The following is a 25,960-nucleotide window of genomic DNA, read 5'->3' on the forward strand; positions in this document are numbered from 1 at the left end:
ATTGTGGTTCATCCTGGGTCGTCCTCTGTGTGGAGTTTGCATGTTCTCCCCGTGTCTGTGTGGGTTTCCTCCGGGTGCTCCGGTTTCCTCCCCCAGTACAAAGACATGTAGGTCAGGTGAATCGGCCTTACTAGATTGTCCCTAGGTGTGTGTGTGTGTGTGTGTGTGTGTCGGCCCTATGATGGCCTGGCGGCCTGTCCAGGGTGTCTCCCCACCTGCCACCTGATGATTGCTGGGAAAGTCTCCAGCATCCTGCGACCCTCAGAGCAGGATAGCAGGATAAGCGGTTTGGATAATGGATGGATGGATGGTGTCTTCTTGCTCCATCTTCGTGGAAAGGCATATTTGAACATGTTCATCTTATTCCAGCTGTGTAGCCATGTTTCAGAAGTGTATAAATCAGAGCAGAAGACAGAGACTCGCCTGTGCAGCACTGCTCTTGACTTCGTGATATGCATTATTGCTGTAGGGGACTGGGGAGAAAGAGGGGCTCATCTCCCCCATGTCTCCACTCCTCTGATCATAGAATTCCTCCTCACACCCAGGGAGCACACACAAATGCAATCACACAGCCATGCAAATGTGAGCGTGCACATGCACAGATACAAACACACACACACACACACACACACACACACACACACACACACACACCACACATGCATGTACTCAAACACCTACAGACTTGTGATCATCAAGTTTGTGCATGCTTTACCCTGAGATGATCAATGGAGCCAGGCTCTGCATGTGTGTCAGGGAAGTACAAACTACTGGCGGTGTCCCGACAGTCTAGACACTGGGATGTTGTCTCATAGATGAAATGCAGGCATAGTCGCAAACAGTCTACAGGCTCTTTCTTTCTAGGCTGTATTTTAATCAACCGTAAGGACACAACGGATGGCTGGATGGTTAGATAGATGGATGTGAGATCATAGAGACGTAGTGGGATTAAACCATTTCATGAAATCCATTATTGCTGCTACTTGGTTATTGCCGCTCAGTAAAGGGCAGACATTTCCATAGTCGAGACACAGAATATTCATCAATGACCAAACTCATTAAGAAATGCGAGGCTAAGGACACGGGTGCTGTATTACTGCATCTCTCTGTTGGAAGACTGTGTGTGTGTGTGGGGGGGGGTCTGAGTGAGAGAGACAGAGACAGCAACACAGACATACAGGTTGACGTGTTGAGGCCAAGCGTGTGTATTTGTATTTTGGTCTCTGAGCTCTGGCTTACGGGCTCCTGCTGCTGTCATTTTTCTAACGGCGATGTTCCATGGACCGCATGCTGATGGATGACTGGAGGGATTCACGCCTGCCTATGTCAAACACCCAGGTCAGTGAAGGTGGTGATGGGGATTGGGTCACTGAAACACAAGGATTTGAAATGGCTCTGGAGTTACTGGCACTAAGCTGTGGAGGGAGTCATAGTGTGAGACGCAGTCCTTGATTTCATTGGCCAAAAAGGTTGGGGTTTACTTTGAAACTGAGGCTTAAGGTGAAGGTTTAAGACGATGCTATGTGTCATGGGAGTCGGTGGAGGTAAGATAAAGCTACAAAGCTGGCTGTGAAACTTAACGCCTTACAGCCCATAGGTACGAGCTGTTGCTTGAGACGGGCCATGGATTTGCCGTGTCTATTATTTAGAATTAGAGAGGTCAATTCTTTCTCCCCCCACCTTTTTTCTCCCCAATCATACTTGGCTTATTACCCTATTTTCCAAGCCATCCCGGTCGCTGCTCCACCCCCCTGCTGATCCGGGGAGGGCTGCAGACTACCACATGCCTCCTCTGATACATGTGGCGTCGCCAGCTGCTTCTTTTCACCGGACAGTGAGGAGTTTCACCAGGGGTACGTAGCACATGGGAGGATCATGCTATTCTCCCCAGTTCCCCCTCCCCCCGAACAGGCACCCCAACCGACCAAAGGAGGCGCTAGTGCAGTGACCAGGACACACGCCCACATCCGACTTCCCACCCGCAGACACGGCCAATTGTGTCTGTGGGGACACCTGACCAAGCCGGAGGTAAAACAGGGATTTGAACCAGTGATCCTCGTGTTAGTAGGCAATGAAATAGACCGCCATGCTACCTGGACGCCTGAAATGAAACTCAAACAAGACCAGGGGTTGGATCTGTTGGAAATGAACAGTCAGTCGCCTCGTACTAATGGTTGTGTTCGCTTTTTGCTTCACTGCTAGCTGCTGAGCTCTCCCATCATCTCCTCCTCCCTCCCCCCTGAGCAAATCACCTTTATATCTCCCTAATTTTCCTCACATCTCCCCATCTCGGCCGCATCTGAAAAACCATTTCATGGCGGCTCCTTGCATCACACCCTCTCTTGCCTCCCTCAAAACCGTCTGCATTTGAATCTCAAATGAAATGCAAATGGAGGCAGGCGAAACACAAAGCAGATAAGAGTCCAACCAGAGGCAGTCAATCAGTGTTTGAGGTGACCACTCGTCACAGAGCTGGATGAGGTAGGACAAGTAGACACTCGCCGCATGCACACACACTCGCACACAAAGAAGCAGAGACAACCCCTTTCACCCCTGTCCTCCACACACACACACACACACACACACACACACACACACACACACACACACACACACACACACACACACACACACACACACATGCAAAACCTAAGTCCTAACTCTTAACGAGCTCAATGAAGAATTGAGGACCGGCCAAATTTTCTGACTTTGCAAAAATGTCCTTGCTCTTATGATTAAAAACTTAAGTTGGTCCTCACAAATATAGCTTAACAAGAACTCACACTCTCTCTCTCTCTCCCTCTCTCTCTCTCTCTCTCTCTCTCTCTCTCTCTCTCTCTCTCTCTCTCTCTCTCTCTCTCTCACACACACACACACACACACACAGATGATCTCTGGATAGCGCATGAACCGCAGGGAGGAGGCGAGGTAAGGCAGTGCCTCTGCAATGGATTACAAGACACTGGAAGTTTTTCCGTAACGAATGTACCACTGGAACATTTTTAATTTACTATGTGATTGCCAGCAATCAAGAGTCAACTGGGGCAGGCGGATGTATATTACCCCACAGTTTCTCCTCTCTTCCGTCTGCTCTAGACAAGGATAGGCCACCATGATTGTCAATCATATGCCAAGCATGTGACAATCAGAGAGACACTCAACCGTCTCACCTTGGAGACTCCATATGTCCTCTTGTTCTCCGTGTGTGTGCCCCTCACCCTCTCTTATGAACACACACTCCCTCTCTCCACCTCTCTCACTTGCACCTCCTTTATTTTTCTCTATAATGTACCTTAACAGTCTGCTTTTGGCAGTGGAGAACACAGGCCCGGGCCGTCAGATCGAAGTCAATGTGGCATGTAAAGGAAAATGAAAGTGTGTGACTGTCGGCGCTGAAGCAGAATGCCATCGCTCTTTCAGATGACCTGTTTCATCAAAGAAGTGTTTCCTGATCAGATTTCTGTCTCTGCTCTCCCCCACCCAACCCCAACCCTCTGCCATCTGTACATCCTTCCACTTAAACCACTGCCCCCCCCCCCACACACACACTAGAACGATTCATGGAGTGAGCTGTATTCCTTTGCGCTCTTCAAGGCCATGAGCCACATGCTGTGTATTGGCTACGGACGCCAGGCCCCGGAGAGCATGTCGGATATCTGGCTGACCATGCTGAGTATGATCGTAGGAGCCACCTGCTACGCCATGTTCATCGGTCACGCCACCGCACTCATCCAGTCCCTGGACTCTTCTAGACGTCAATACCAGGAAAAGGTAAAGACAGACAAGCTGATGTTTTGTGTTCTGCCCTCGGCCCGCCTAGCCATAGGACCATGTAAGTCTTCTGTTATCGCATCTAGTTCACAACAGACAATTCTTGCAAAGTTAAGTTCAACACAGCAAGTTGGATTAAACATATATTTGAATCATTTCTTTTCCCGCTTGGTTAAGTGCCAAAGATAACCTCGTGGTGTTGGAGATATCTGAAATAAAATCAAATGAAATATTATAGTCTCCTAATAAAACCATGTACCTCTTGATCATTCGTGAGCATGAACATCTACACGGTATTTTTCTTTACCAATCACAATGTTACCCATGCTGACTTTTATATACTTAGTTACATAGTTACATACTTAGTTACATACTTTTACCTTAGTTACATACTTAGGACAGTTGGGTGTGCAGAGAAAATCACTTGTGCCAACCTGCCCTCCATTCAGGACCTATACACCTTCAGAGTCAGGAAACAGGCAGGCAACATCATTGCAGACCCATCACACCCTGGTCACAACCTGTTCCAACTCCTCCCCTCTGGTAGGCGCTACAGAGCACTGTACCCCAAAACAACCGGATATAAAAACAGTTTCTTTCCACGGGCTGTCATTCAAATGAGCGCTTAACACTGTCAAATAAATCCAACCATTTTGTATATAGTGTACTGTACATTTTACATATACTGGTACGCTCTGTCATGTCCATCTACCTCAGGCATGTATGTAAGTAACCTGCTAACACTTATTTCAGCATCTCTGATATATTCTCTGCACCATTGCACTTTATCGCCTCTTATTTCACATGTATAGAGTCAATCCTTGTGTATATAGCCGAAGATCGTTGTGTTGTTGTGTTGTTATTCTATGTTAAGTACTCAGAGCCACGAAACCGGAGTCAAATTCCATGTATGTGCCACCTTACATGGCCAATAAACATAAACATGATAAACATACTTAACTGTTACCGCCAGCCGCAAACCTTACAGTGGTAAGAATCCATAAGCGTGTCATGGTTAGTCGGCATAACGGGAGGAGACTGGAGGCATCGGCAGTGTGTAAGCTTGTAACCCTGCAAGTATCCAGATGGGCCGAACAAGTCTATAGCCTTCTTAAGTGACTCTTTAGATTTAATATACAGCACTTGGCCCCAACAATGCAAGACAATATTGACAGGGTTGTCACATCTGATTTGGCCAGAGCGCATCGTCTCATTTGATTCCCATACACTTTGATGGGAACGCCATCTGTTCTAATAGTTCTGTATTCATGGTTTCAGCTCGCCGAGCCTTGGCTGGCTGTCATCTCCACACGCTGGCAGATCAAAAGCTTCTGGTGTCTGTGTGTGTGTGTGTGTGTGTATATATGTGTGTTTGTGTGTCGGGGGGGGGTACTCCTCTCTCACAAGGGCACGATGTTATTGCCGTTGTCTGTCTTGTTAGCTTTCTTAGATCACTGGTGATGTGGAAGTGCCTCATGCTCGCTGTCACTCGCACACACGCAGGCGCATACACATGCACGGACATATCCAAACGCAGCACGGCAATTGGCCAAGCTTTGTTGTCTAATAGAGGCATCTGGCTAACACTGAGAACAAAGGATAATTTGGCTTTCGTCCGTCTGTCATCAACTGTTTCGGATTCAACTCAAGGCTTTTACTCTCTTTATTTGGTTCCTCGGTGCTCACGGCCTGCTTGTGCATCATCTTTGAGAGACAATTATCTTGGGTTTTTTTTCTAGGTCATTATATCAGCAAGCATCCGCAACGATGTTGGGTTCAAACAAGAAGTAAATCTCCTGTGGTACAAATGGTTGTGTGTTTACATGCATAATGTAGTGAACTGCATAATGAAGCCTTTATACACCAGATCCATGACGTATGACCAGCGTCTTTACAATCTCTCCACAAGGTCTATATATCAAATCAACTTAAAAATGCATTTCCGAAATCAGAAGCCATTTATAGTTCACACTTTACTTTAATTTGACATTTCCACTGTAGCTCAGAGTGACTGTGACAGTTGTGGGAATCAGTTCCCAATGCTGGAGCCGCCCTCGGCTCCGTGCTCCACTTCATCCATGATGTGGAACAGCGAAATAATGACCCAAGTGGCATAGCCCTGCTAGGCTAGACTAGGACAGCTCAGCCCACGTCCCGGCCCGCTCCAGGCCCATGACTGTTTTGTTCACCATTAACCAGTGAACTCAGCTGTGCTGTACTGTAGTCTGCAGTGACTCCCGCCATCAGATTACTGTCTGGAGACAGAGCTATGGGTCACATTCATCCCCACACACCCTGACAAAAGAGATTCTTTGCATAAGATAATCTAAACGCCGGCGACGGTCTGGTGTCCTATTGACACAAAACAGAGTAAACAGTTAGCATCCCGCTCAGTGTTGCGACAGCAATGTCATAATAGCTCCGGCACCAGGCATGTTGTCTTGTCTGCATTTAAAGATTCCTGTATCCAATGGGAGATGTAGTCTGACACTGTAGAAATTAGACAAAATACAATTTTCCACTCTCCCCCTTTTCTCCCCAATCGAATTTGGCCAATTACCCCACTCTTCCGAGCCGTCCCGGTCGCTGCTCCACCCCCTCTGCCGATCCAGGGAGGGCTGCAGACTACCACATGCCTCCTCCCATACATGTGGAGTCGCCAGCCGCTTCTTTTCACCTGATAGTGAGGAGTTTCACCAGGGGGACATAGCGCATGGGAGGATCACACTATTCCCCCCCCAGTTCCCCCTCCTCCCTGGACAGGCACCCTGACCGACCAGAGGGGACGCTAATGCAACGACCAGGACACATACCCACATCTAGCTTCCTACCCGCAGGCACAGCCAATTCTGTCTTTAGGGACGCCTAACCAAGCCGGAGGTAACATGGGGATTCGAACTGGCGATCCCCATGTTGGTAGGCAACAGAATAGACCACTACACTACCTATATGCCCTAGACAAAATTCACGTTTCCGATTTAATAGAACAGACATGGTGCATTGTTTCGGTGATGGGCTTTCACAGGTCCAGCTGTGAGGAATCTGAACAAACACACAAATACAGCGTGAGATAGGCGCACACTGGTGGAAAATGACAACAGCAAAACACAGAAGAGAGTCACTCTCTTCTATATTAACATGGGAATGTGTATGCAAACACGCACACCATTTGGAAACAGTGATAGGCAAATAGTGATGCCTCAACGTGCCTGTTTGAGCTCGATGTCAAAAAAATGTCTTATTGACAGCGAGCGCGGTGAGAGCTGCATCTAGGCATGGTGGACAGGGTTTAAAATGGTTATCTTTGCTCCAATTGGCTTAGGGTCTCTGGTTTCTGAAGTGTAAATGGACAGCCCACGTTACAGCGCTTTGTGTATGGGTGCGAGTGTGTATATGTGCACTTGTAGATGCCCCGCAAAACCCAGAATGGTAAAACCAACAAAGCAGCAGGCAGCAGCAGCAGCAGGCTAATGTCTCTTTGCCATCCCTTCTTTCACATTGAGATGACAGGTGCCATCATCCCATGTTATCCCACAGCACCTTTCCCCTCCCTCACTGCTCCATCCGTCCGTCCATCCGTCCCTGACTGATGGGCGATACACCATCTGCCAGAGGACACAAGAGACCATTAGCTGTTGCATAACTGCACTCCCGCTCCTCATCCTCGTCCCCCTGTCACTTCTCCCTGCTGTCCCCAGTCCCTCAAGAGCAGTGGAGCTGCGCTGCTAAATAGCTCTGAGAGGAGAGAGATGTGACCCGCTGCAGCCTCTCATGATGAGTGCCGACCCATGTGGCCTCCACACGTCACACAGTAACTTAAGTTACTGCTCACTTTGTGACCCGGAGAACCTCTGAGGCCTGACCTGACACACAGATGTTTTGGTAGCTTGGAAGGACTGATCGAACATTGAACATTCAGACATGCCCTATACAGACAGGAGCCCAAGACACCTACAAATGAGACATAAGCCCATTTTCTCTTAGATATATCAATGTATCAAATGTAAGCCAAACTTTTATGGACTTACAACACATCTATCACTCATATCTGACTGTCAACATGTTCAAACCATCATGACAGGATACTTTTATTGATCCCCGTAGGGGAAATTTGAAGTCAACTCATTTTTACTCAGGATACTATGCAAACATGCATGCACACATACAAGCACAAATGCACACACACACACAAACACACAGGTCAAAGACTTTATGTAAGCACGCTCTCCCTCCCTCTTTCTCCCTGTCCCTTTCTCTCTCTCTGTCCCTCTCTCTCTGCCTGTCCTTCTCTCGCTCCCTCTCTCCCTGCCCCTTTCTCTCTCTCTCTCCCACTCTCGTCTATCTCTGACACACACACAAAAGCACACACACACACACACACACACAAACACACACGCAGAAATATGTCTTGTCACATCCTGTGCCTCGACGTTCAAATGACATGGCCCATTAACAGGAGGGCCAATTCAATTTCCCCCCTTTCCCTCTGTGTCAGCTTACAGTGACAGCCATGTATCATGCCTGTATGCCATGCAGCAGCTTTATGTCCAATAAAGATTTAAAAAATAAATAAAAATAAAATAAAAAAACCTCCGCCTCACCAAGTCCATGGACAGAGGGGAACAGATTGGATTTCAGAAATGCAATACATGTGATAGTTTTAAATAAATATTGCAGGGGATCCAACTTCCGCCTTGTCTTTATTTACTGTCATAGAGTCTGATTTTAAACCTTTAGCCTTATTGATGAAATCCAAGGAGGATGATCTGAGCTGTATCAGACATACTAGATACTACATGTACTGACGAGTTTAGGCTTCAGTGAAATAACTACTGCTGGTGCAAGAAGTTTGGGCAGACCAGCCTCTTTAAAATATAGTTTCCAGGGGGCATCCGGGTAGTGTAGTGGTCTACTCCGTTGCCTATCAACACAGGGAAGGCGGTTCGAATCCCTGTGTTACCTCTGGCTTGGTTGGGCGCCCCTACAGATACAATTGGCTGTGTCTGCGAGCGGGGAGCCGGATGTGGGTATGTGTCCTGGTAACTGCACTAGCGCCTCCTCTGGTCGGTCAGGGTGCCTATTCGGGGGGAGGGGGAGCTGGGGGGAATAGCGTGATCCTCCCACATGCTACATCCCCTGGCGAAACTCCTCACTCTCAGGTGAAAAGAAGAGGCTGGCGACTCCATGTGTATCAGAGGAGGCATGTGGTAGTCTGCAGCCCTCCCCGGATCGGCAGAGGGGGTGGAGCAGTGACCCGGAAGGCTCGGAAGAGTGGGGTAATTGGCCAAGTACAATTGGGGGGAAAAAGGGGGGGAAGATGCATAAAAAAATAATAATTTCCACCCTTAAAATTTCCAGCAGGGGTTAAAAAATGACTGTAGAAGTACTGTATGTATCTGTTTTAAACACTGATAAGCTTGTTGTATGTGTATGATCAGTGCATGTGCCTGTGATCTATAATGGCTTATGGGAGTATCTTATGTCGTGTGTGTGTGTGTGTGTGTGTGTGTGTGTGTGTGTGTGTGTGTGTGTGTGTGTGTGTGTGTGTGTGTGTGTGTGTGTGTGCGCATGCGAGCAGCCCTCTGGTTAGCAGTGATCCAGGGTGAGTCAGAGCACTGGCACTGGGGATGACAGGCAACCCTGCCATCATCGCCCACAGCCCTTGTTACTCTCAATCTGTAATGATAATGACCTCAGCAAGGCTTTCACGCTTTTCCTTATTAACTATAGTTGATTGCACCTTTTTCTGCAGATTCACCGCCTTTGTTTTGGGTGATAAAGCCTTTAAGAAAGGGATTTCCCCGGATTTCTTAGCATTTCCCGCTTCCCTCACAACCCGCTTGGAAGCCCTAATAGGATGTAGTCCAGTACCCTTTGCCACATCAGAAAACATTTAATTTCTTCTTCTTAAGATAAATAAGTTTTATCTATAATAGATAGAACCGTTTTTATTTATTTTTTATCTTTTGGGGGGTTTTTATGCACATGGGGGTATCTGTATCTCACCACACATTTCACAGACTTGACTGACATGGACACTGGTCCGAGCCTGATGCTGAGAACATGAGCATTGAATAAAACTCAGTTTCTTCTACAATACTTTTGAGGGGAGACAGACAGACTAATAGAGAGGGAAAGAGATAGATACAGAGAGAGAGAAAGGCATTATTTCATTTTAACTGAGACTTTGCAAAGTGAATCCCAAGGCAGAAGCCGCTTAATAGGAGCTTCCCAGCTTATCCCCAGACTTGATTGAATGAGGTGAACACGTTGCCACTCTGGTAGCATTTCCCTTGTCGCTAACGCACTGCTAATAGCGGAGAATTTGTCAGTTTTAACGAAATGACTTAAATCTTCCTGTATTTGATTTAAAAAAAAATTTCTGGAGGAGTGCAGTAGGCGAGCTGCTGGGAGTCCTTCCAGCAAAACTAAGTGCTCATTACTTGGGAATGAAGGGAAGCATGGTTAGAGCTGAATTAGGTGGGTGGTTTGGGCATTGGTTTGGTGGCAGGGAGAATTAGAAGTGGCTCATCTTGGCAATGGAGAATAGCTATTTACAATGGATGTCTCTGCTGATACTGTATGCATGTGTGCATTTAAGCAGGAAGGGGGAATGAACGTCACCTTCGACAGTCAAGTCAAGTCAAGTCAAGTCAATGTATGTTTATATTTGAACTGTTTCTCTCAGCCTCTGTGAGTGAGGTTATTAAAGACCATGGAGACCATGGGCTTCCGAGGGGGGGGGGGTTGTCTCACAGCAAGAAGGTCCTGGGTTCGAGCCCCGGGGTAGTCCAACCTTGGTGGGTCGTCCCAGGTCGTCCTCTGTGTGGAGTTTGCATGTTCTCCCCGTGTCTCCATGGGTTTCCTCCGGGGGCTCCGGTTTCCTCCCACAATCCAAAGACATGTAAGTCAGGTGAATCGGCCATACTAAATTGTCCCTAGGTATGAATGTGTGTGTGTCAGCCCTGTGACGCCTGGTGGCCTGTCTAGGGTGTCTCCCTGCCTGCCGCCCAATGACTGCTGGAATAGGCTATAGCATCCCCGCGAACCTGAGAGCAGGATAAGTGGTTCAGATAATGGATGGATGGATGGATGGTTTTTTTTTTCTTTTTGATAGAGTGTAAACAAGCCTGGATTGCAAGTTCCAGCGTGCCCTTCCACTAGGGGGCCCTCTGCCTCTGTTGTAAATCTGTGTTGGGCCTTGGTCACACTGCGATAGATGCTGTCTTTTATGATCATCACATATCAAACTGCGATGTGACGAGATTAAAACCTTGATATCCACCTGGCCCGATTGTACAGTTGGCAGAAATTCTAATGACACACGCCGCACTTGGCTCGGGGCTATGTCAGCAGACGGAGCAATGGGTAGCAGGGGGGCGAACCACTCATATCAGAACAACAAGCTGTTGCTGTGATACCGGTGTTGTTTTGTGCGTGGAAAAAAAAAACAAAAGGAGGAAAGATAGCATTCAACTTGGTCAGGGAACTACAGAGCCCCTGAAGTCCTGAGAGGGGATATTTTTTTTCTTGTGTGCAAAGTAAATTGTGCGCACACTTGGGTAAAACGAGCGAGTGGCAGAAAGCTATCTTCAACAAGGTCACCCGCCAAAAACATAGCAAACTAACCATTCAAATAAAGCAATGAACGCAGCCATGTTTAAAACATGCTTGAGAAATCAACAAACTCTTAAAAGCTATAACCACAACTTACCCCCCGTGGTCTATCATGCCTTTACAATGCAGATATTAACGTGTTCCCGCAAAATAATTACCTTGACTTCCGGTTGAGCGGTAAATGGAGTAAGCTACTTTTTAGGGCTCCTGCAGAATCCTTGCTAATTCCATATTTTAACGACATTGTCATTATAAATATTATGCAAAACACTTAAATCTGTTATTAGTAAATCAAAGTATAGCTGAAGATCAGTAAAACCAACGCAGATGGCGTTGTTGTGTAGTTGGTTCAGTATCAGACATCAACACACGAAGCAGAGGAACAGGGGAGCGTGTACTTTACTTAGCACTTTTTTTCATCGACACATTTTACTTCTTCTTCTCCTTCTATACATGCGTAGCTCACAGTACCTGGAACATATTAACCACTAGTGCCACCTAGCGGGTCTCCAACGTAAATAACATTATCAGAACACAATGCATCACTATGTATGTATATGGACACATCTTCTTCCCCTTTTGAACAAAGAATACTTCTAGTACGTTAGATTAGAACTGACAGTATTACACTCTGAATAATGTATGTAACCCTATAACATCATTCACTTTTCACATTTTCTTTTCCCTCCCCACATTAGTCAGCACTTTCCCATGACAAAGTCTTTGGTCCAGCTAGGTGGATTTCTAATCCTGGTAAACCTGAGTTGGTTATCAGAGTTAAGAGCCAGGTGGTTTATCAGTCTCTGGTTTAGTACAGTCCATTGCTCTGTCAGAGTCAGTATCCGAGATCAACCCTGGCAGCGCAGATAAGCATGAGGCATTCCAGAACCTTCCATCATCCAGCAAGTAAGTGTTTGGTCCTTTCTTTGTCACAACAGTCCTTGGTTTTGTGAACTTCAGTTCTCCTTTCTTTATTTTCCATGGCTTCCTAATCCGTACTTTGTCACTGGACTGGAAGTTGGTTGATTTGGCGTGTCTGTGAGCATCAGTGTATTCTTTCGTCTTCACTTGTTTTTGCTTCAGTCTTTCACGCACAGCGTGTCCATCTTTTGGAGGTACAGGCATCTCCATCACCTGTAGCTTTGTTCTCATTTGTCGACCATGGAGCAGTTCTGAAGGGGATACTCCAGTCGTAGAATGAGCGTTGCTCTGTAATCCATCAGGTAAATTCTCAGGAATTATTTCCAGGCTTCTCTTTGGATTGATGCAGTCTGTAGGCAGTCTGTAAGGCTTCTGTTGAATCTCTCAACTTCTCTACTGGCTCTTGGATAATAAACTGAAGATCTCAGGTGTCTGAGTTCCCTCTTTTTGATAAAGTCAGAGAACTCAAAGGAGAGGAATTGAGGTCCATTATCACTGACCAGTTCTTTTGGATTCCTTCTCGAGAGAAAACAGTGGTCAGGAACTGGATGACAGTAGCTGTGTCAGGACGGGGAGCAAAAGCTAATTCAGTAGTCTACCAGTGTAATGCCATATCTGCAATCAGCAGGTGCTATCTCAAATGGACCGACGATGTCCATGGAAACCTTTTCCCAGGCAGCAGCTGGTAGGGGAACAGTTTGGAATGGAGCATCATGGGTTACAGTCGACTTATCATTCTGTCTGCAGGTTGTACAGTTCTTAATCAATGTCTCTATCTGGGAGTCCATTTTGGGCCACCAATACAGTTCTCTGAGGCATTGTTTAGTGCACACAATGCCTTGGTGGGTTTCATGAGTGATATCAATGAGTCTTTTCTGCAATGACTCAGGCACCAGCAACTGATGAGTACCTCTGACAATACAGTCATCCATGACTACAAGCTCATGGCGGATCAGGAAGAATGGCTGTAAGTCAGGCTCTAGTGCTTTCTTTCATGAGGTCCAGCCTTTCCATATCTGTGCATGGAGCTTTGTGAGCACCAGGCAGGCACAGCACTCAGGCTCGAAGTCATCTACAGACACAGCACTTAGATCAGTGAGAATGGTTGCAACGGATTCCACATTCTCTGCACATGGAGTGTCTATCTCGGGAAGTGGGAATCTAGATAGACAGTCAGCAACATAGTTCAAAGATCCAGTTCTGTATTCGACATCATAGTCAAACTCCATCAGGCAAGCAGACCATCTGGCTATCCAGAGACCAGCACGGTTATTGCCCTTGGTAGTCAGGAGTGTCGTAAGTGTTTGATGATCGGTGCGTAACAGGATTTCCTTCCCCAAAGCCATGTACGCCATTTCTCAGCAGATCAGACGCAGGCCAGCGCTTCTTTCTCGACGATGGAATATTTTCTCTCAGCATCCGACAGACTGCAAGATGCAAAAGCAACAGTCTGTTCCTCACCAGCACTGTCCAGCTGAGTCAAGACGGCACCTAGCTCTTAGTCTGAAGTGTCTGTACAGCCTATGGTAGGCTTGTCAGGGTTGAACAGCACTAGAGCAGGGCTATTCATGGTCATCTTCTTGACTTGGTCAAATGCTGCTTGAGCTGCATCATTCCACCGGAATGAACTGTCCTTTCGCAGCAGAACTCTAATAGGTTCAACAACAGTTGTGTAGTTGGGCACAAACTTTCTGTACCATGCACTCAGGCCAAGAAATGAGCGCAGGGTTGCAGGATCAGTAGGGAGCGGAGCATTCAGGATAGCAGTGACATGAGAGTCATCTGGCTGCAGACCTTCTTTATCGATCTTTTGGCCAAGAAAGTTCAGAGTAGTTTGATGGAGCTGACATTTGTCAACATTGAATTTCAGTCCTGCGTCGTTGATTTTGTGCAGCATAGCATGGAGATTGGCCTCATGTTCAACTTCTGAGGATCCATAGATGATTACATCATCGAGGTAACACTGCACCCCTTTGAGGCCACTCAGGATCGTTGTCATCATCTTCTGAAATGTAGCAGGTGCAGAACTCAGTCTATAAGGAACTCTGCAGTATTGGTACAGGCCTTCGTGCATAATGAAAGTGGTGAGCCCTCTGCTCTCTTCATGCAGCTTCAGTTGATGGTATACAGATTTGAGATCCAGGGTAGAGAACATGATAGATCCACGCAGCTCAGACAGTATGTCCTCAATCAGTGGTAAGGGATGGCTTTCAACGATGACTGCTTTGTTAGGTTCCCTCAAATCGACGCACATGCATATGCCACCTGTCTTCTTCTTAGTGACTACATTTGGGGATACCCATTCAGATGCATCAACTTTCTCAATGATCCCATTTTCCTTCAGGTTCTTGAGTTCAGTGGAAACGGCATCACGGACTGAAAGTGGTAAGCGTCGACACTTTTGTTGTACCGGCTTCACTTCTGGTCGTACCTTCACTTTGTGTACAAAGTCCTTTGCACACCCAAACGCAGCTGGAGTCTCACTTTTGTTTACCGGTAGTGGACGGAGCTTCGGTTTGGTGGAGTGTCGCACAGACACTGGCAGTCTCAGGTATTAACTGTCCTCCTTTGATCTGTAGCTGGAGAGCAGTCACCAGGTTCATACCTAGTATAGGTGTCCCTGTTTTCATTATGTAAATGTCTGTGGAGGCACTCTTGTCATAGTAAGTAATGTCAGCTTTAAGACATCCTAGCACATTCAATTTCTCTCTGGAATATGTAACAAGCTGCATTCTAGGTTCACTTCGGTTACTTGAACCAACATATTCACTGTGAACATTCTCAGGCAGTATAGAAACACCAGACCCTGTATCAACAAGTAACTCAAAAGTACATGCCTGTGCAGTAGTGAGTGCAGTAATAGTAGCAGTACACATTAACTTAGCAGCTGTTTCAGTAGTAGAACTAACAGTTGAGACTGTAATATCAGGCACAGTCACTTCATTAAGACTTTTGGGAGGATTTGCACACTTTAGAAAAATGTCCCATCTTTCCACGTTTTACATTTGCAGTCCTTTGCAGGACAGGATTTATCATTGGCTAGGTGGTCAGCTGAACCACAACGATAGCATGTGTGGGCTGCATCCGTTTTCTGAAAGGTCTTGTATTTTGGCTTGTGCCCCTTCTTTTGCACTTGAACGGTGGCGACGTGCTTTGTGTCACCATCAGCAATGACTCCTTCTTCAGCTATAGCCGCTTCAGTACACCTAGCTACTTCCAAAGCTCTATCAAGTGTCAGGTCCTCCTCCATTAACAGTCTCTCATGTATACGAGGATTATTTTTCATCTCTACGATCTGATCACGTAGCATTTCACTTTCCATATTGCCAAACTTATATTTCCTCACAAGCTCGCGCAGCGCTGCCACATAGTGTGATCCGTTGACTCACCCACAGCTTGAGCTCGTTGCCTAAAGCGGTACCTCTCGGTGACAATGTTCAGTTTCGGGGTGAAATACGCTTCCAAAGCTTGCACAGATCCACCGTAGGTATCCGTCGTAGGCGGCAAGGTGCTGTAGATTCTTTGTCCCTCTGTTCATAAGCAGTGAACTAGTAAGGCTGTCTTTCTCTCGGCAGGAAAGTCACTTCCCCCGATAGCAAGCAGGTAATTGGTGAACAACTTTTTCCACATAGCAAATGCGGTTTTCGGTTCACCTGGGCACTCCAGGAACACAGCAGGAGGTTGCAAGGAGAGCAAACATCTCTTCATCACTACTACTCTCATCGCCACTTTGTTGTGTAGTTGGTTTAGTATCAGACATCAACACATGAAGCAGAGGAACAGGGGAGCGTGTGCTTTACTTAGCACTTTTTTTTCATTGACACATTTTACTTCTTCTTCTCCTTCTACACATGCGTAACTCACAGTACCTGGAACATATTGTAGCGAATTCAGGGAGCAGCTCAGGAACCGCTGCAGCCGGGACGCGAATCCGGATCTCCCGCACCACAGGCAAGAATGTTAACCAGTCGACTAAAGGGTCCAACCTGTTAGCCAAGGGCTAACACGTCTACTTATTCGTGTACGTTACACTACCCCCCTTTCGGGAAGCGCGTCCCCGTGCTTCAGCATATAAGCTCCCTCATGCCTCTGGGCGCACGTGCTTCCGATGGCCTCACAGTCTCACCATCTTACTTCTGACACCAATGTAGCGAATTCGGGGGGGCAGCCTGGCTGGACCATCACAGCGAACTCGGCTATCCCGCACCGCGGGCGACAATGTTAACCAGTCGACTAAAGGGTCCGACCCGTTAGCCAAGGGCTAACATGTCTACTTATTCGTGTACATTACAATATTAACTAATAGTGCCACCTAGCGGTTTCCAACGTCAATAGCATTAACAGAACACAATGCATCACTACGTATGTGTATGGACACAACAGGCGTCTAATCTTCGAAAATATAAATACGACGGTCCGATCAACGCAAGGCCCAACAATCCACCGGTGAAGAGTTCAGGTAACCCCGATCACGCCTCACCCACACCCGCGGTAAGTCCGACCATGGGCATTGCATCAATCAAAGCTGATATCCTCTCCTCATTAAGAAAAGATATATTGTGGGAGTGCAGGAATGAGGAGACGGAGAGATCGAGTCGAGTCAATTCCGTTTACTCGCCACACAAAACGACACCGATACAGCACAATCTCTCGTGGCAACCAGCTAACCGCTAGGCTGCTGAAAACATGCCTCCACCCCGGAAACTCTAAGCAGTGCCTATGTCCACTCTCTGAACGTCTGCCTTAAAGGAGCAGCAGCCCCTGGTGAATCTACCCTCAATTGTGTATCACCACAATATCCTCTATAGTAAGAGAAGAGCTGAAGAGGGCTTTAGCGGATGATTTCGAAGGTTTGAAAAATGAAATAAAGGCAGTGAAAAATGAAATTACTAACACTACAACCGCAATCCGCGCAGAAATAGATCAGGTTAAAGCTAATGTAAAAGCCGTTGAAGAAGGACTGTCAACATGGTCGGATAAAGTAGTATCGGTACAAATCACTGTAACAAACCTCAAGAAGCAGGTCAAAGACTTAAAAGAAAAATGTGAGGACATGGAGGGAAGGATGAGGAGAAGTAACATTGGGATCATGGGGGTCACTGAGCAACCAGGATCAAGCTCTCCCGTGGCAGTTTCCAAACTTCTTAAGGAGGTGTTCCAGATGGACAAAGATATACAGATCGAACGCTCACACCGAAGTCTGACAGAGAAAACTGGGAGCCAAGCCGTGTGTGATCATTGCAAAATTACACCATGACAGGGACGCCATGGACATCCTGAGGAAGGCCCGTGATTGGGGTGGCCAACTCAACTACAACGGCAATCCAATCGCCATATTTCCGGACTACACAGCCAACGTCGCTGAAGCCAGAGCGGCTTTCACGGACATCAGGAAGATGCTCAAAGGAAGACCAGGAGTCCGTTATGGAATACTCTTCCCCACTAGATTCCGCATTTCCCACAACAACGAGGAGAAAGAGTTGTGGATGTCGCCAAAGCTATGGACTATGTAAAGAAAAAGATCATTCCATCAACTGGTACGGGCAAGTGACCGAATGTAAACGTGTCCTTATTTTACATGATAAGTAACACAGGAACATGTCTATATCGACAACTTTCTAAATGTCAATCCATACAGTCGATATGAGTATTTCTATTTCTTATTAATGGCATGGTTAACAGAATATGTAAATCCCTTGTGATTGTCTGTACATTTGCATTTTGATATGCGTGTGTGTTTATAGTAATGGATTTGATGTAGGTATGTGTATGCAAACCTGCTGTAATGAACAAAGGGCATATCCCCATAGGATAATTTACTTATCTATCTATCTATAGTATATATATATATATATATATATGTGTGTGTGTGTGTGTGTGTGTGTGTGTGTGTATGTATATATAATTACTTTGATAACAGAGACATTGAGGTTAAGGTGTCGTTATCTTTGCTAGGTTGTATTCGTAAATTCTGCAGGAACCTGAGTGCTAACTGATGGCAATAGTTGGCATGCTTGGTTTTATATCCAAGCGAATGCAAACATTTTTAAAGACTTTGCACAGCTGCCTGTTCAGACCTGCAGCCTGGGACCTTGTCCCAAAAGAGTGATCGGACGCTAATGCTGGTTGAGTTCATGGTTTATCTTATTTTATATTCAGTTCTATTTGCACGGATCTCAGTGTTCCCCAGGGATCCTACCACAAGAATAAGAGCAACAGGGAAATGGTCTTTTCCTCTATCCCACTACAAATGCTTTTTGTTAATGTTAAAACATCATGGTGATCATACTGCTGTACTTAGTATTACTCATTATTTAACACACTATTTCATAATTTTACATGTATATCCATTTATATATGTATTTTACTTTTATATATATTTCTTTTGTTACGATACCCTACTTTCCCCACATTATCTACCCCTACCTACCGCAAGTACTTTCTTATACCCACCCACTTACTCTCATACAATCACATACATCAATACTATGCCCCACTTCCAACTCTCTCCCCCACACTTGCCTTCCCTTCCCATCACATTACTACTCAAGGGCAAAACTAATACTCTACGTAATTCTAACTTTAAATCATGGGATCACTTAAAGTCATAAGTTACAATGTGAAAGGTCTTCATAGTCCTATAAAGAGGAAGAAAATCCTTAATCAGTTAAAAAGGGCCAACACTCAGATAGCATTTTTGCAAGAGACCCACTTGTCGGAAATAGAACATGAGAAACTAAAAAAAAACCTTGGGCGGACAAAGTATTTTACTCATCACAGCCATCAGGTAGAAAGAGAGGCGTATCTATTTTGACACATAGACAGGTTAATTTTACACAAACTAAAGTCCACAAAGATGCTGAAGGGAGAGTTATTCTAGTAAATGGATCTATTGATGGAATACAAGTCTCTTTTATGAACATTTATGCTCCAAATGAGGACGAGTCTGGCTTCATTAGTACAATCTTCACCACAATCCTCCAGAACAGCTCTGGTATCTTACTGCTAGGATGGGATTTCAACTGTGTTATGTCTCAGCTTATGGCTAGACAACCTACCTCAAAATCTCCCACTTCTACAATTAGTAAAATTCTTAGACACTTATTGACAGTCAGGAGTGGTGGACGTTTGGAGATGTAAATTCCCTAAATGTAGAGATTTCACTTTTTACTCACATAGACACTCATCCTATTCTAGAATTGATTATTTCTTCACCCCCAAAGCAGAACTCCACAGGATAGAAGACATGGAGATTCTACCAATTACTCTATCTGATCACGCACCTCTAGCGCTCTCATGGAACATAGGTCACAGGCCAACAACTAAACAATGGCGATTAAATGCATCACTTTTAAACGATAAGGAATTTATCTCATTTGTAACAACTGAACTAAACAACTACTTAGATACAAATATCTCGCCCAAAATATCACCTCTCATTTTATAGGACTGTGCTAAGGCTGATATTAGAGGTCACATTATCTCATTTACAAGCACGAAAAAAAGAGAAAGGAAGCAAAACAACATGAATTAGAAGACAAAATAAGACAGCTCGAGCAACAACATAAAAGCACACCATCCTCCAATCTACTTAATGTGCTCAAACAAGCACGAAGAGATCTAAATAGCCTAATCACCAAAAAGATTGAGGGCAACTTAAGGTTCATCAATCAAAAATATTATGAAAATGGTAACAGGGCAAGTAGATTGTTAGCATTAAGACTTAAAAAACAGCAATCATCCAATGTCGTACAGAAATGAAAGTCTAACAGTTCAACACTTACAAAACCAGATGAAATTTCAGAGTCTTTTGCAGAATTTTATAAATCCCTATACAAAAACAAAGACACAAGATGATAAAGAGTTGGCATAGTTTTTGAAAGACATCAAAATAAAAGAGCTACCTGAGACCATGGCAAAAGTTGGATGAACCAATTAAGGAATGGGAAACACAACAGGCAATTTCTACACTGAAAAACAATAAAAGCCCCAAACCAGATGGGCATATTAATGAATTTTCTAAAAATTTTAAAGATACAGTATCACCTTTACTATTAAAAGCTTACCACCATACACTGGATCCATGGCCCCCTCCTGGAGGGAGGCGACAATAGTTGTAATACATAAGAAAGGCAAGGACCCACCAAATGCCAACCATATGGGCTTATTTCTACTACTAAATTGAGACCTGCATATACTAACAGCTATTCTATTGAGACGCGTCAATAAAATTATCACAGAAATTATTCATCCTGATCAGACTGGGTTTATCACAGGAAGATATTATGGGGACAATATCAGAAGACTATTAATTTTAATGACTCATCTGAAAGTCAAGGGGGAGGAAGCAATGATATTATCCCAGAAGGCATTCGATCAAGTATCCTGGCAATACTTGCTTCAAACAGTGAAACGATTCCAACTTTGCCCTAATTTCATAAAGTGGATACGAACACTACATTTTAATCCACAAGCTGCTGTTAAAGTAAATGGGGTTCTATCAAACCAATTTGCCCTAGAACGTGGCTGTAGACGGGGCTGCTCTCTATCACCCCTACTGTTTGATATTAGTATTGAACCACTAGCACAGCTTATTAGAGACGACAATAACATAAAGGAGGCGGCATGGTGGTGCAGTTAGCGCGGTCGCCTCACAGCAAGAAGGTCCTGGGTTCGAGCCCCGGGGTAGTCCAACCTTGGTGGGTCATCTCGAGATGTCCTCTGTGTGGAGTTTGCATGTTCTCCCCGTGTCTGCGTGGGTTTCCTCCATGGGCTCCAGCTTCCTCCCACAGTCCAAAGACATGTAGGTCAGGTGAATTGGCGGTACTAAATTGTCCCTAGGAATGAATGGGTGTGTGCGTGTGTGTGTGTGTGTGTGTGTGTGTGTGTGTGTGTGTGTGTGTGTGTGTGTGTGCGCGTGTGTGTGGGCCCTGTGATGACCTGACGGGCTGTCCAGGGTGTCTCCCTGCCTGCTGCCCAGTGACTGCTGGAATAGGCTCCGGCATCCCCGCAACCCTCAGAGCAGGATAAGCGGTTAAGACAATGGATGGATGGATAACATAAAGGGACTGACAATAAATGAAGAACACAAAGTATCCTTATATGCAAACGATGTGCTTTTATATACAGCCGAACCTACAACAACAATCCCACACTTAAAGGATCTTATTTCCACATATGGCTTATAAAGTAAATGTGGACAAAACAATGGCAATGGATATAAGTGGTAGAATTCCTCAAACGGTCAAACTCCACAGTGGGTTTAAATGGCCTAAAGATGGCATTAAATATCTCATCTCTCATCATCAGTCGCTTTTCCGGGGTCGGGTCGCGGTGGCAGCAAGCTAAGAAGGGCACTCCAGATGTCCCTCTCCTCAGCAACGCCCTTCAGCTCCTACTGAGGGATCCCAAGGCGTTCCCAGGCCAGATTGGACATGTAGTCCCTCCAGTGAGTTCTGGGTCTACCCTGGGGCCTACTCCCAGTTAGCTGTGCCCAGTAAACCTCCAAAGGAAGGCACCCAGGAGGCATCCAAATCAGATGCCAGAACCATCTCAACTGGCTCCTTTCAATGCGAAGGAGCAGCGGCTCTACTCCAAGCTCCCTCCATCCTATCTCTAAGGCTGAGCCCAGACACCCTACGGAGGAAACTCATTTCAGCCGCTTGTATCCGCGATCTCACCCTTTCGGTCACTACCCAAAGCTCATGACCATAGGTGAGGATTGGAACAAAGATTGACTGGTAGACTGAGAGCTTTGCCTTCCAGCTCAGCTCCTTCTTCACCACAATGGTCTGGTATAACGTTCACATTACTGCTGATGCTGCACGAATCCACCAGTCAATCTCCTGCTCCATCCTACCCTCACTCATGAACAAGACCCCGCGGTACTTGAACTCCTTCACTTGAGGCAACAACTCATCCCCAACCCGGAGGGAGCTATCCATCATTTTCTGGTAGAGAACCATGGCCTCAAACTTGGAGGTGCTGACTCTGATCCCAGCCATTTCACACTCAGCTGCAAACTGCCCCAGTGCACACCGGAGGTCGCGTTCTGATGAAGCCAACGAAACCACATCATCTGCGAAGAGCAGCGATGCAATTCTGAGGTTCCCAAAATGGACACACTTCTCACCTTGGCTGCGCCTTGAGATCCTGTCAATGAATATCACAAACAGAAACAAGGGACAACCTGGCGGAGTCCAACACCCACCGAAAACGTGTTTGACTTTATGTCAAGAATGCGGACACAGCTGTCACTTTGGTTATAGAAGGACCGGATGGCGTGTAGCAACTGCCCCGGTACCCCATACTCCCACAGTACCCCCCACAGAGTGTCCCGGGGTACACGGTTGTAAGCTTTCTCTAAGTCCACAAAACCCATGTAGACTGGCTGGTCAAACTCCCATACCCCCTCAGCACTTCCGCAAGGGTAAAGAGTTGGTCCGTTGTTCCATGGCCAGGACGGAATCCGCATTGTTCCTCCTGGATCTGAGGTTTGACAATCGGTTGGAGCCTCCTTTCGAGCAACCTGGAGTAGACTTTCCCAGGGAGGCTGAGCAATGTGATGCCCCGATAATTGGGGCACACCCTCCGGTCCCCTTTTTTAATATGGGAACCACCACCCCAGTTTACCACTCCACAGGTACTGTCCCCGACCTCCATGCGACACTGAAGAGGCGTGTCAACCAAGACAGCCCAACAATGTCCAGAGCCTTCAGCATCTCAGGGCGAATCTCATCCACACCCGGTGCCATGCCACCAAGGAGCTTTTTAACTACCTCAGAGACCTCTGTCAGGGATATGGGTGGGGCTTCGCCTGAGTCTTCAGAGTCTACCTCCTCCACTGAGGACGTGTTAGTCAGGTTCAGGAGCTCCTCAAAGTATTTTTTCCAAAGCTCGACAACATCCCCAGTCCAGGTCAACAGTTCCCCTCCCCAGCTGAACACAGCCGGAGTCAAGCCCTGCTTCCCCTTTCTGAGTGGCCGGATGGTTTGCTAGAACTTCCTTGACGCCAACCAAAAGTCCTCCTCCATAGTCTCGCCGAACTCCTCCCACACCCAAGTTTTTGCTTCGACGACCGCCAAAGCGGCAGCTCTCTATCTGGCCTCCTGGTACCTGTCTGCTGCTTCAGGGGACCCCTTGACCAACCAAGTCCGAAAGGCCTCCTTCTTCAACCTGACAGCTTCCCTCACTACCAGTGTCCACCAGCGGGTTCATAGGTTGCCGCCTCGACAGGCACTGATGACCTTTTGACCACAGCTCCTGCCTGCCGCATCTACAGTAGAGGCTTTGAACATGGCCCACTCAGACTCCATGTCCCCAGCCTCCCTCGGGATACACGAGAACTTCTTCCGGAGGTGTGAGTTGAAGACCTCATGGACAGGGGCCTCTGCCAGACGTTCCCAGTTTACCCTCACTACATGTTTGGGTTTGCCAGGTCTGTCCGGCAGCCTTCCCCATCATCTGATCCAACTCACCACCAGATGGTGATCAGTTGACAGCTCTGCTCCTCTCTTCACCAAAGTGTCCAAAACATATGGCTGCAGATCTGATGATACAACCACAAAGTCTATCATCGATCTTAGGCCGAAGGTGTTCTGGTACCGAGTAAACTTATGAACTTCCTTATGTTCGAACATGGTGTTTGTTATTGCCAATCCATGACTCACACAGAAGTCTAATAACAAGGCACCGCTCGGGTTCAGATCGGGGAGGCCGTTCCTCCCAATCACACCCCTCCAGATTTCTCCATCATTGCCCATGTGAGCGTTGAAGTCCCCCAGCAGAACTATAGAGTCCCGAGGCGGAGCCCTATCCGGGACACCACCCAGAGACTCCAAGATGGCCGGATACTCCAAACTGCTATTCAGTGCATAAACACACACAACAGTCAGAGCCTTTCCCCCAGTGACTCGCAGTCGTATAGAGGCAACCCTCTCATTCCCTGGGGAGAACTCCAACATGGCGGCGCTCAACCGGGGACTTGTGAGTATCTCCACACCCGTGTGGCGCCTGTCACTTTGGCCAACTCTGGAAAAGTAATGAGTCCAGCCCCTCTCCTGGTGTTTGGTACCAGAGCCCATGCTATGTGTGGAGGTGAACCCAACTATATCTAGTTGGTACCGCTCCACCTCCCACACCAGCTCAGGCTCCTTCCCTGCCAGAGGGGTGACATTCCACGTCCTGAGGACCAATCTGCGATGCTGGAAGTCGACACGCCCCGGTCCCCACCCTTGCCTGCCGCCTGGCCTGCATTGCACCCTACCCCAGTGCTCATCCCCGCGTATGGTGGGTCCACGAGGTGGTGACTCCATGTTGTTTTTTCGGACTGGGCCCGACCGGGCCCCATGGGCCAAGGCCCGACCACAAGACGCTCGCCAGCGAGCTCCTCTACCAGGGCATTAACTATCTTGGTATTCAAAGCCCCCCATCACTAGGAAAGCTATATGATGCAAATGATAAACGCATAATTCATAATATCAGTAAGGATTTGGACCAGTGGTCAACACTTCCCCTGTCTCTGTTAGGCCGTATTGAGAGAATACGCATGAATGTGCTACCTAAGCTACTCTATCCATTTCAGATGATACCTATTGATATTCCTAAATTTATATTTGATAAATTAAACAGGCTCATTTCAAATTTATATGGCAAGGAAAACGACCAAGAATTCAACTAAAAACATTACAGATATCAAAACTGCATGGAGGGCTCAAACTCCTAAATCTAAAATATTAATTTTTGGGCTGCACAGTTAAAACCTTTAACAATATGGATTCAGGATCTTGACTTAACATAGAAAAAAGCTTGTGTGAAGCCCCTATAGACCTTGCCTTTCCTAGATGCCCTTTAAAAGAAACTCAAATGGGTGAATGGACTAGAGTTACACTAAAAATCTGGAGGAAAATAAAACTGTCATTTGGATTGCCTAAAGTAATTTCTGCACTAACTAATATTGGATTTATAAAGAATTTTGTAACCTCCCATATAGATGCAGGTTTTAGAAAATGGCCAGAACATGGACTCACTAATCTACACCAACTTAATAAAGATGGCATCCTTTAATCATTTGAACAGCTGAGAGAGGGATTTATGCTTCCTAACAGATTTTTTCAGGTATTTACAATTAAGGAACTTTTTTTCTAAATTTAATTCTGATTTTTCCCTTTTTCTCCCAATTTAGTGGCCAATCGCTCCCTATCCAGTTCAAACACCAACCCTCGTACTGTATGCGTTCACCAACTGCATCTCTCTGGCTGGCAGTCTCGAAGGAGACGCCTCGTTACTTTTGTGACAAGGCGAATCCAGGCCAAACCACTGCTTTTGCGGACACACCTAGAGACGCATTCATGTGTCGAACACAAGCCAACTCCGCCCCCCTCCCGAAGACAGTGTTGCCAATTATTGCTGCTTCATCGAATCCGGCCATAGTCGGATCTGATGAGACCGAGGAGCAAACCTTGGTCCCCAGTGGGCAACTGCATCGACACAAAGCCAATGCTTAGACCGCTACACCACCGCGGACCCTCAATTAAGGGACTTTTTAACAAAACAAAGAGTGGGATAGAGTATTGGTGCCCACTCTAATTGAAGAGTGCTTGATAAAATTACAAACAGGGATTGGGGATAAGAAAGTCATATGTCATGTTTA

At 46.3% G+C, this 25,960-nt stretch overlaps 1 protein-coding gene across 1 annotated transcript in view; it reads left to right on the top strand.

Annotated features, from left to right (window-relative positions):
• hcn2b (hyperpolarization activated cyclic nucleotide-gated potassium channel 2b) overlaps positions 1-25,960 on the top strand; it is a 73,070-nt gene that overhangs the window by 19,948 nt on the left and 27,162 nt on the right. The window contains exon 4 of the mRNA XM_056277139.1: positions 3,553-3,771. Coding sequence (XP_056133114.1) covers positions 3,553-3,771 — 219 coding nt within the window. The remainder of the gene's footprint in view (positions 1-3,552; positions 3,772-25,960) is intronic.

This window comes from Lampris incognitus, chromosome 3 (assembly GCF_029633865.1).
Source record: "Lampris incognitus isolate fLamInc1 chromosome 3, fLamInc1.hap2, whole genome shotgun sequence".
Lineage (NCBI taxonomy): Eukaryota > Metazoa > Chordata > Actinopteri > Lampriformes > Lampridae > Lampris > Lampris incognitus.